This window comes from Pseudopipra pipra, chromosome 12 (assembly GCF_036250125.1).
Source record: "Pseudopipra pipra isolate bDixPip1 chromosome 12, bDixPip1.hap1, whole genome shotgun sequence".
Lineage (NCBI taxonomy): Eukaryota > Metazoa > Chordata > Aves > Passeriformes > Pipridae > Pseudopipra > Pseudopipra pipra.
The window spans coordinates 7,929,317-7,941,393 of NC_087560.1; the positions used below are offsets into that span (position 1 = coordinate 7,929,317).

At 36.6% G+C, this 12,077-nt stretch overlaps 1 protein-coding gene across 4 annotated transcripts in view; it reads left to right on the plus strand.

Annotated features, from left to right (window-relative positions):
• Nucleotides 1-12,077, plus strand: part of NEDD4 (NEDD4 E3 ubiquitin protein ligase) — a 52,630-nt gene that overhangs the window by 27,165 nt on the left and 13,388 nt on the right. For 3 of the 4 annotated variants that reach the window (XM_064668721.1, XM_064668718.1, XM_064668720.1), the window contains 7 exons: nt 5,171-5,221; nt 6,052-6,113; nt 7,894-7,996; nt 8,693-8,862; nt 9,387-9,504; nt 9,640-9,807; nt 11,612-11,677. In XM_064668721.1, the coding sequence (XP_064524791.1) occupies nt 5,171-5,221; nt 6,052-6,113; nt 7,894-7,996; nt 8,693-8,862; nt 9,387-9,504; nt 9,640-9,807; nt 11,612-11,677 (738 nt within the window). The remainder of the gene's footprint in view (nt 1-5,170; nt 5,222-6,051; nt 6,114-7,893; nt 7,997-8,692; nt 8,863-9,386; nt 9,505-9,639; nt 9,808-11,611; nt 11,678-12,077) is intronic. The other variant, XM_064668719.1, reaches the window with a different exon arrangement.

The following is a 12,077-nucleotide window of genomic DNA, read 5'->3' on the forward strand; positions in this document are numbered from 1 at the left end:
GTGATGGCTGAGGACTCTTGTAGAGTGTGGAAAACTGCAGCGTGGCTGGCAGTGGCCACGCTGTGTGTGATGGTGCACGGGTACAGGGAAGTCCTGAGTTGGTGTTGATGTTGAATTTGGATCAACAGTAGACTTAAGAATGTTTTTAAAACCAGATGGACTAACTTTGGCCAACTGATTTGAGTTAGGGCTGGAAAGGAGCTTCCAAGCTCAGCCTTTGTGCCTTTGGGTGGCAATGTACCGGATCGAACTAATTCCCAGGAATGAGACCGTGATGCAGAGATGCTCCAGTTGTCTGTCTGCCTTTTGGGGACAAGTAGTTTGTTGGGTTTTTTAATTCAGTTTGTTCCCTCTTGCTCTGAAAAGCAAAACACTGACTGACTGTATCAAGTCCTTCAGCTGAGTGTATTAATTAGCCAGTGTGGTTTACCAGTTGTTTTTTCAGGGAAGCAAATTACATGTGCAGTTTGAACATTCAGTAGGGTTTTACATTTTTTTGAGTGTATTAAGCTTTACAGTGTTCAATGGTGAAGGTAAAAGTGCACCTGGAATTGTTACTTACAAGAATCTGTTTTTCAAACTTTATTTGAAGTCTTAAGATTTGGTACAAAAACTTTCACAAGTAAATGCAACTACTGTGAAGATAACTGACTTGATGTCAGGAATGACTTGTTGAAATAGTACTTAATTAAATATTTGGTACTGTTTTCTGAATTTTTTGTGGTGAGTATTGGCAGATTTAACACAAGGCAAGTCTGGATTGACTCCTGACTTTTCATAAAATCTTATATTTCTGCTTTTTATATGGTAACTTATTTGGCACATCTGTACATAAACCAAAGGAACTCAAATTCCTGATGAATAAAACCAATGCATTATTAACTTTTGACATGTTCTTTGTTAATATGGTGCTGAAGTATGCTTTGGTTATGTTAGACAACTTTTTGCCTTCTTGTGGCCTATGTGAAAATGAATTCTTATATAAAAAAAAAGCTGTCTTAAATTGCTTTGTTAATGAACTTTTATGCACAAGTTCTCAAAGTAGCACACATTGAGCGGACTAATATATGAATGTTTGAATGTTGTTATAAAACTACTGTAGACTAAATATGAATTTTTAAGAAAGCTGTAAGATTCTGGTTCTGTATAAAATGTGTAAGCTGTAAATGGAGAAACAGATGACGCTTTTGCTCTGATCTTTAGATAAGCAGTTCTCTGAAAATATCTTTGGAAATGATGGAGAATTAGTGAAAATAACTTCAGTATCATTTCTAAATTCCCTCTGCTAAGCAGATGGTAAAAATGCTGAGGCATGTTGTGCTGATACCTTGCTGTTGAAACAGCCAGAAGGGCTGAAGGTCCTGCAGAAACACATGTTGTATAATAACCCTTGATCTAACAGTATGTATTTTCTCTATTTTTAAAATGCTGGGGGGTCTTATATCTCATTGTCATAGATGCCAACTCAAAAGAAATGCCTACGTGTAATATAAAAAAAATAAATCTCCTCACCATCTACTTCTCCCCCTTAAGAATACCAGAGGCTAGGACTGTGATGGATTGCATGCAACCAAGTATTTATTGCTTTGCAAGATAGAAAAAACATTACTTTTGGAATCTACGAATTTGGTACAATCTTAACGTGATAATTGAATTTTCCTTTTTTTAAACTGTTGCTTTCCTATGATGAATAGCATATGCTGGCAGTATTTTCTGGAAGGAAAAAAAGCTCACTTCTCTCGATTTAGAGTTCAAGAGAACCAAATAATATACTCAGAGCAGCATGAAAAGAAAAATCCTTGAAGTTGCTAGTCTAGCTCAGGCAAGTTTTTTTCATTCTCATCAAGCTTGTAACTAATGTTGATGTTTGGGTGTTTAAGCAAGAAGAATGTTGGTCTTATAAGGGATCTATTGAGCTCTTGTTTTCTTAAGCAGCAATAGTCCAGATCACTGTTTGTTTTTTCAGTTTGAATTGATACTTATATTCCCTCCAATAAAAGCTGTGTGCTTTCACATTTTGCCATACAGCTGTAGATTTCTGTGCAAAGACCAACATATGCACAACTAGCTGCCTGTTTAGTCAGAAAAAGGCTGGGAATATACATGAATTCTGATTCATGCACTAATACCACATAACGTATGTCACTAAAGTTGGTAGGGAAAATACCTGTTATTTCAACGCCCTGGTCTTGTGCAGGAACTGTTTCAAAAGGCTGTGTGGTGAATCCAGCAATTAAGAAAGGCATTAAATTCAGTTAACTGTCTTCAAACCTGATAAATTATGGGTAATGTTCTCAGTACTGCTCTTAAGCATCTGGCCCAGATAAGAGTGTCTGTTTAAAATCTGCTTCTATCCAATTTCTGGTGGGAATTGCAGGAAAAAAAAGTCCAAAATCTTAACTGTTAAAGCTTATTAAGTATATTTTAATAAGATAAATGAAAATGGGGTTTGGACTTGGTTATTTTCTTTTGGTGCTTTTCTTTGAATGCTCACTTTGGCATTGCACTGGAGTTCTTTATTGTGTCCAGCAGCTGTCTGTCCTTACATGTTTTTAATAATTTTCTATAGACTAAACCAGTGAATCAGTAAAATACAAGGCCTCTCTGTTAGTGTACTGTATCATTAATTGAGGTTTATGCACTTATGGTTTGGCAAGCAAAAGTTTGAGTTCTGTGGCTGTTAAGAAATCAGAAGTTGACAAGAACAACTGACCCACTTGTCTGCCTTGCCTGCTCTCATGAAACAGAGATCCAAACAGTTTCAGCTCCACTGGCATTTAGTTGTTCATGTGTGCCATGTCTGTTTTGAAACTTCTTTGGCACTTCTTTGAAGGCAGATACTCAGCTTGTCATAGTGGGGCACATTGCTGGAGATCGTTCCTGCTCTCTGATTTATCTGTTAGTTGTTTGGAGGTCAGCAGAAATCTCTACTGGAGGATTTTCCTCTCTAGCTGGAGGAGAAAGTAGTGTTAAAGGGTTGGTTATCGAGGCTAGCTCTGCTAAAAATAGCAGGAAAGACAGCAGAATAATAAAGTGAATAACAGGAACCTGTACTCAAATCATGCTGGTAACAAACACAGTGTTCTGAGGTTTTCTAAAATAGAGAAAACTTTTGTCCTACATTCCAATAATTTATTTGGAAGGCATGTTCCACTTGAGGATTGCCAAGAACTTTACAAATACTAAGCCTTTTAACATGTCTAAGGTATGTGCTGTACCATTTTAAAAAGAACCTCATAGGCAAAAATGATAGTTATTTTTTTCCAGAAACCCGTGGTCTATAATAGCACAGAAAGCTTTGCTTCAGTAGTGCAGGGAAGTCTCAGACTCTTCAGGTATGAAAACCTGTTGTAGCTTTCTGTCTCAAAGAAGTTTGTGAAGCAAAAAGTTGGGTGTTTTGTATTTAATTTTACTTTCCTCCCCTTCAAATCTGAACATAAGACATACCTGCAGCAAATTGAGTTTGAAGTTATGTATCTCTAAATTTCTAGCATGATATCACCTATGACAAGTCTGCAGCTCTAGTTGTGCTTTTTGGAGATGTAAAAATTAGAGGCAAATATGAGGCACTGATTCTCCATAGACATGTGTGATTTGAAGATGAAATGGTCAAACTTAGGGCAACGGAGCTAAAGAAGAAAGGTACCAGAATCATTAAGGGAGAAAGAACTGCTTCAGGAAATACCTATAGCCTTTAATGTCAGGGCTGTTTGAATGGAGAATGCTGTCAATGGGACCAAAAAATGGATAGAATTGGACTGGAGTTGTTAATACCGTAAAACACTGGCATTGAAAATTAAAATATAGTTGTGCTAGAAGGAAGGTGAAACACGGTTTTGTCCTGAGGTGAAGGGAATAGATATTGGCAAAATGCAGAGCCTTGTGGTGGGAAAGTTTTGTGGACGAACACCATCACCTGGGGTGATGAGTCTGAATAAAAGCTTGTGGTACAGCAACACATTTAGGACAGAATAGGCACCAAATCTTTTGTTAGCTAGAAAAATCAGGAAGCCTAAAATTCCAGAGGCTGCACAGGCCATACTGTGGAAGACTCTCAACTCCTTACTCAGTCAATGCAAAAAAGTGTAGTCTTGTTACAGGGAGGTTTTTTTAAAACTGTAGGTTTATATATACCTTCAAAAAATTGTGTGCTGTCCTGATTTTAGCACACAGGCAGGGATTTGTCTTCATGTTAAATGACCCATATAATACATTTTCCTGCTTTTGTGGAGGTTTGCAAAGGTTTTCAAATCACGAATGGATTTGAAGCAACTCAGCACATGCTCCAGTTAATCCTGCAAGAAGTCAAGTCAAGTACTTTGTTGATGGTGGTTATTGCTGAATACTGAAATTATCTACATGGATTACAAAAGTCTTAATTTCGTTGGCAAGCAGGAATCAATGATCAGAAGTAAACTGTACAGTGACAAGTGTGTATTGTCAGTCCCTGCCCTGGTGCAGCAGCACAGGCTGGAGGGAATCAAGCTGTGAAGCTGCTGCATTCATACTCTGGTTGGAGTCAGACAGTCCAGACGTCTAAGTCAGGGCAGAATCTTTCAGATAGTACTTGTTAAAACTAAACTCTGCCATGTGTGTAGACAAGAGGTAATTTTTCATAGTTATAACAGATTTTGATGCCAAACTTGAAGCTCCCGTGCCGGGCTTGGGACCACCAGAATTTCTGGAACTTTCAAAGCACTTATCACAGATTAAACTTATTTTTGCTTCATGTTATCTTTGACAGTAGCTGTATTATTTGGAAAAGAAAAAAACATGTTTATACATGCCTGTTTTGAACAGCTGCCTGGGCTAATAGACATTGTCAGGTGCTCTTAGGTGGAGGGTCCTTTAGGATGATCTTTCTGCTGGAGATGCTGAACAACTCTCCTCATTTTTCTTAACGTTAGTCTGTCTTATTTAATAAACAATCTAAATCTCCACCCCCAGCTCCCTCAAAATTCATTTTGAAGAAGGCAGAACTGTCCAAGGCTTTGAGTGTTGGGTCAATCAGAAGTTGTTCTGTACAGAACAAGTTTTATTGCCTAGAATTTCAAGGTGCCTTCAGGTTCTTAGAGAGCATTGCTGTGCTATCGGTGTGTTGGGCCATGGTTTTAAAACACTTTGCAGCTTTCAGCTTTCTGTGGTTTTTGTTTGTTTTTATTTTCTGTAGACTCGAGATGACTTTCTTGGACAAGTGGATATTCCTCTTTATCAGCTACCGGTTTGTATTTTTGTTTGCTTGTGTTTTACGACTATGAGAGGGAATAAATATTTCTGTATGCACTGTGTTAGTCATCTAAGGAGGTTAACTGTACTGATAATACATGTGATTAAGTTCTCCTGCTCTGTGGGTTCTTTGGTTTATTTTGTGGATTTGTTAGGGGGTTTTCAGTGCTGATATTTATTTTAAAATGAAGGTTACCTTGGGTTTAGATATTGGTTTCTGCTGCTACAAGAGTTAAGAGTGCTTTTAACTTTTTCATAGGTTAACAGTCTTAAAGAAGAGATTGCAATTATTGTAATTTCTTAAAATATTTTCTTCAAAGTCTGTAAATTTACTTTTAATGTTTTTTATTCATATAACCAGATACAAAAAAAGGTAAGTGGGAAATAGAGCTAGTGTTGCTTTGGATATGTTTTTTTCTGGTTTTTATATTCCTTTTGCAAAGCACATGATTAGTTTTTTTAAAAAAAAATCACCAAGAACATTGAAACAAATAAGCTTTTTCATTATCCTCTGAGGTTTCAAAACATTAGTAGGTACTAACAGGTTTATCAGCAAGTGTTTTAAAGACAGAATAGTAATCATGGGAAAACCTTTCCAAGAGCAGTTGTTGTTTTGTTCTCTAGACACTGAGAAGTAACTTTTTTTCTTGAACCAGAGCGTTAGGCTTATTACTAAGATTAAAACTGGTATTGCTGTTACTGTACCTGAACCTGTAATTTAAATTTTAAAATGTTATAAAGAAATTAATTGTAAGTTTATGATAGTTTTCTTTAACTTCAAGTGCTTGATAAAGATTTGTCTTGAAAAAACTTGTCTTATTCCAGACAGAAAATCCAAGTATGGAGAGACCATATACATTTAAGGATTTTGTTCTTCATCCAAGAAGGTTAGTAAATAGCACATGGAAATTCTAACTTTCATATCTAAACAGTGTTGTTGTGTAATTAGTTGTAAATATTGTCTAAATTTGTCTCTTTTCATCAAAGAAATTTGAGTGTCCATTTGTAAGATATTGTGGTTCTACTAAAAAGTCAGAATTTGTTTAAATACTTCTTGATTATTTGGTAAGAATAAATCATTTTTCTTCAGGCCACGATATAATTTGCATTGTAACTTCATCTGCCCAATTTACTGTTTCACTTAACAGTGAAAACGGAGGCCAATATTGTGCATTAACTCATTTATCCTTTTTCAACTTAAAATTGTTTCCTGCCTTCCTGTGTCTTTTGTTTACCTGTTTCACGTGAACAGTTTCATGTGACCTTTATAATAAACATATAAAAAATTACACTGAAAAGCAGCTAAACATTTAGGAAGGCCTATGTTAAAAAAGACAAGGAATTTCTAAATTATGGGTAACATTTGGACACTGATATTAATGTTAAGCATTTCATGTTTGTTTTTAAAATGCAGCTTCTTAACCTAAATCTGAGCAACTTTTAGCAATTTAGAAATAAAATACATGAAATGCATATCAATATTTTTCAGTTAGTAGGTTCCAATTTAGAAATAACAGCAGAATATGTGGGATCTATAGATCTTCCTCAGCCAGAGGTATTTTTAAAGTATTTTACACTTTTTGATTTTTAGATCAATGGTTTTAAAAGAGTTATTGAATATCAAACTTCAATTTGACCTCCTATTTTTCTGAATTTAACATTTCCTATTCTACGAATGAGTGAAGAATATTTATTGTCTCTACATGAATGAACTTCAGTTGGTTTTTTATCGAGGACCTGACCTCTTCTCGGAGTGGCTGCCACATGAGTTTGGCAGTGCTTTACAGTTAGAGGTTCTGCCACAGGTTCAGGCACTTTTCTGCCTTGAAATCTTATGGTAATTTTTAGATGCTTTAGTACTCCTAATGCACGTTCTTCAATTCTGCTCATATCTGCATTTACTTAGGAATATTAATAGTAAGGTTCCTACCTTCCCAATACCTGAAAAGCATGACTTTTACTGTTTGCAGTGGAAAGTAAGAGAGTTGGTGACTTCCTCTTTCAAAAGGATGTGGACTTTTCTCAGACCTAGATAAACATTAGACCTTTGTGATCTGTTTTTGGGGTTTTTTCCCATTTTGATAAGATGAGTATCCAGTTGACTGACTGGTGATATTTTCAGGACTCTTACTTTTTTATTTTACACCAACAGTCAAATAAATGAGAAAATTTGGCAGATTTCTTTACCAATTCAAAATACTAAATAAAATCAACATGGGGAAATGCTTTTTTCAGGCTTCTAATGTTGTATTATGCTAAATACAGAGAGGCAGATGCTGAAGTGTGTGAGCTTGCTGTAACTTAGTGTTAGGAAAAATAGTTCTGCAGGTTGACATAATGCTTGATAGATTATCTGCACACAGTTGAATTCTTATAAATATATGAATTAACTTGTCTTTATGTTCTTGTTCTTTATTGTTATGCCTTGGATACTAGGGAAGTTTTCAGTAGAGTGAGTTGCAAAGAAAGTTTTCCAGTTATGGTGCATAATACCAAGATGCATCTGGAAATCTAAAAACTCGATACCATTATAGAACTCAATTAATTAATTATAAAGAGGCAAGTTTGTGTGGAGAAATTTAAGAATAATCCTCTAGTCAGCTATTTTATTTCCTGGGAACAATTTCACAAGTGCACAATCAGATCATTTTATTTTCTCTTCTGCAGCCATAAATCAAGAGTTAAAGGCCACCTTAGATTAAAAATGACTTACTTACCTAAAAACAACGGGTCGGAAGAAGAAACCACAGAACAGGCTGAAGAATTAGAGGTGGGAGAAAAATGTGTTTATTGCTGAAAAACAAATGTTAGGAATCACTCTAAATATAAATGAGCTACAAATAGTGTTTTAGAAACAAACCAGTTAAAAGTGATTGCTTGTATCTTGCATAAAATTGTAAGTCTAAGTTTCTGTTGTAGGTTTAACGTTGTTTGACTGCAAACAGTCACAACACCTTTCTGGTTTTAGAATTTCAACTCTCTCCAATTCGTAGAGATATTTTGATTTTAACTGCTGTGTATATGTAACCTTTTGTAAGCACATCCAATGTAAATTAATGGATTTCTTTTAAAGGCTTACCTCTATTCAGCATCTCCACCTTTGCTGTAATTAAACTTTATTACAAAAGGGTATCCTCATCCACCTAGGACATTGGCAGCATATGTATGAAATGACATTTGTTCACTTTTTTTAATGTATTCTGTGAATGCTGTTTGTTTTCCTGGAATAACGACTTCTGATACTAATATGTTTAAGGAACTTAACCAAGTTTTCTAAATTTCTTAAATAAGATTTCTGCATGCATAATTTGCCCTGTTCATTTTTGAGAAATGAACAGGCCAAGCCAAACTTACTGGCTTGAGATATAATGGAACTACACCTTAAAAAGGGGGAGAGTGGCTTAATGAATTGAGATACTTTTTTCAGCTTTGGTAATATTAAAAGCACTTATGTGATATCTCTTAGCCTGGATGGATTATATTGGACCAACCAGATGCTGCCAGCCAGCCACAACAGCAGCAGCAGGAATCTCCTCCACTGCCTGCAGGCTGGGAAGAAAGGCAGGACATCCTCGGCAGGACCTACTACGTCAATCATGAATTCAGAAGGACACAGTGGAAAAGACCAACTGCTCAGTATGTGTTTTGGCCTGAAAATTCAAGTCTTGTTGCTGGTTCGCTCTAATTACATTGAAAGCAAGGGGAAGTAGTGGAGGGCTTTCTGTAGCTTAACTTTCAAGCTTATGTGGGTAATGGTCACTGGCTGGAGGTCATTTTGACTGCACCATGCACTTCCTTTGCTCTGGAAGTGTGTGTCCAAATAGAAACTGGCTGCAATTAAAGAGATAATAACTATAGTAATGGAAAGGAAATTTTTCGGTTTCAAGCCTGGTTCTTCCTTCCCGTCAGGGACTTCATTAAATTATTTCCCTTATTTTTTTCCTCTGGAATGCTACCTGTTTCTTTATTTTAACTTACATTTCACGTTGACACAAACGCTTGCTCATTTTAAACAGCTTACATGAAGTTTTATAGTCCAGACTGTTCCTTTTTCCTCTGCCAGAACGACTGTGATGTATGTTTTAGCTGTTAGCCTGACTTACTGTTGAAAGATAAAATGTGGCTGCTGTGTGCTGAGTTCTTCCCTCCCACCCCACCAGGGACAATGTGGCTGTGGCAGATATGGGCAGTGTGCAGCTGGAGGCCCAGCACGTGTTCACTCACCGGCGACAGATATCAGAGGAGACAGAAAATGTGGACAACAGAGATTCCCCCGAGGTAAAAGAGTAAATCTCTAAGTGTTCCTGAAATGCAAATGGCTTTTTAATCTAGTCTACTCAAAAAGCTTGTCTTAACTCATTGTAACTTGAAACTACTTTCTAAAAGCATTTTTTCTTTATTTTCTTTTTAAAGAGCTGGGAAATCATAACTGAAGACGAGGCAACAATGTATAGCAGTCAGAACCTTCAAATACCTCTCTCGCAGAGTAGTTGTGATATTCAGACTCATCTTGCAGAAGAATTGAGTAACAGACTTACTACCTCTGGAAGTTCAGCTACTGGCCAGTCAGCAGCCTACACTGTAAATTATTTTTCTTGTTGTTCTAATGTAGAAATATCTACAGTATTTTGCACAAAATGTTACTACTGGTAGATTTAGATCCGTAAATATTTCATTTAGCAATTTTTTAATTTTATTTCAAATGCAGAGATTTAAGAGTAGTCTTTTTACTATAGAAACGCATCTAAACAAACATTTTATTCTTCCCTACTTTGCTTACATGAATTTCTGCCTGAGGTTAAAACAGGCTTGTGTGAACTGTTTTTCAGTCTGTAAATCTACTTCTTAGTCCAGTGTCATAGGGCTGCTGAAAACGAGGGATGAAGAAAGCTGTCTATATCCTGACAGCTTATTTCTAAAGGAGTTGTGCTATGGGGGTGATTTTTCCCACTACAACAACTCTTAAGATAGATAATTTTTCGTTGTGAATATTGGGATAAGGTTTTATGATTGGGCTGAGCAGACCTGCTGATTCCATAGCAGTGAAAAGGGGAGCTTGCCATACAGTTCCACAGCCCTTGTGCCAGTTGTGAAACTTGTCTGACCTCTGGCTGAGTCTGTTCAGCTTGCTAAACCAGCAGAAAACTATTGTCTCTTTTCCCCAACTTTTTTTTTTGCAGCTGTAGCAAGCTGAAACAGCATGCTGAGTTGTCTGACAAATACTAAGGTGGCAAAGGAAAGCAGCAGGAGTACATAGCCAGAGATGAAACTTGTCTTTTTGATGGTAGCAAGCAATTAAGCTCAGCTGTCTTGTGAAACCCGAGCTCCACAAACAGCCCTGTAACCTGATACATGACCTGAGAAATCCACTGTCCATTGAGGAAAGCCCATAGAGGTGACCCAGACCATCCAGTCTGTTAGATTTGGGTAGTGAAGTAATCATTAGCTTTTGTGATGTTGAGGATGCCATTCCAAATGTAAATTTGGGATTGACTGTGTTCATCTGAGTTTGTACAAATGCATCACTGGTGTTGCTGGAAATAGCCAACTGAGAGTAACAAGACTTTACTTGATCTCTGCTATTCAGCATCCAGTGGGTAGCAAGAAAACTGTTATTTCAGCTTACTTGGGTGGCCTGAGCAAAGATAGAGGCTGATGTTCAAATTATTTGCTAGAGTCAGATAGAATGACATTCCTGCCTCTCTTCACCTCCACTGCCCACAAAAAAAAAAATTAAAAACTTAATCGTGGTTTTTCTTTGAAGTATTCTAAAAGGGTACATAGACAGGGAAAAATCCTTCAAATAATCAGGGAAATCCTGGAGCAAGATGAATTACAGTTGCTTAATTGTAGCAAATTAGGTCTAAGTATGGCACTAGACAGAAAGGTGAACGCTTAGGCAAAGTCCAGGGATTGAATTACTCTTCTCAAACTGGCTGTGTTGGACTCTCACATCTTGTCATTATTCACTTAATCTGTTCTCTGGAAAGTTGTGTTAGCTGTGATGGATCACAGGCTTTACTGACAAGATAACACAGTAAGTTCTATGCTGTAAATTCAACTGTGATGTAACTAGTTGTAATTAACTCTAATGTTTTACATGCCAAAACATCTATTGCTGTGGTTTTCTGAACTTTCACAAGCCTCTATTATTCTGTTTTAAGATTATAATAGACACTGTGAACTTAATGTTTCTAGCAGTGTTAAAACAGGAGTTTCAAAAATATATTAAATCACTGTTTCAAAACAAATACAACACTTTGTTCCAGATGAAAACTGTAATAGTTTGAAGTGTAATAACCATTGCTGACTGTTTGCTGCCATCCTTAAAGCTGCTGCTAATAATAATAATAGCTAATGTGTCATTTCTCTTCACTACTTCAAGAACCATTCCGGCAGAAGAGGTAGTCTGCAAACATACAGACTTGAAGAGCAGCCTGCACATCCAGTGGTATGTCATTTTCCAAAAAACACAGGCTTTTATGTGTATTATGTCCTGACATTTCAAATGAGATTTGGCCTTCCATGTCCAGCAACTGTCCTGACAAAATGACAATTATGAGTCTAGTTCAGTTGTAAAGCTTTCAAGTTCCAACTTTGTTTAGCATTAGCTTGATGCATGGATAGAGCCTGCAGAAGGAAGGCTCTCATGAAGATACCAGTTTTGTTTTTCAGATTGTTTGCCTTATAATTGTTTACTTTTAATTAAAAGCTATACCATGTTACATTATGTTTTCATGGTGACACTGCAAACTATGAGCTGCTAGCCAGGAGTACTAGACTGGATCAGCCATGCCTAAAGCAGGCTTATAAATGAATTATTTTACATGAGGAGCTTGAATTTTAAATAA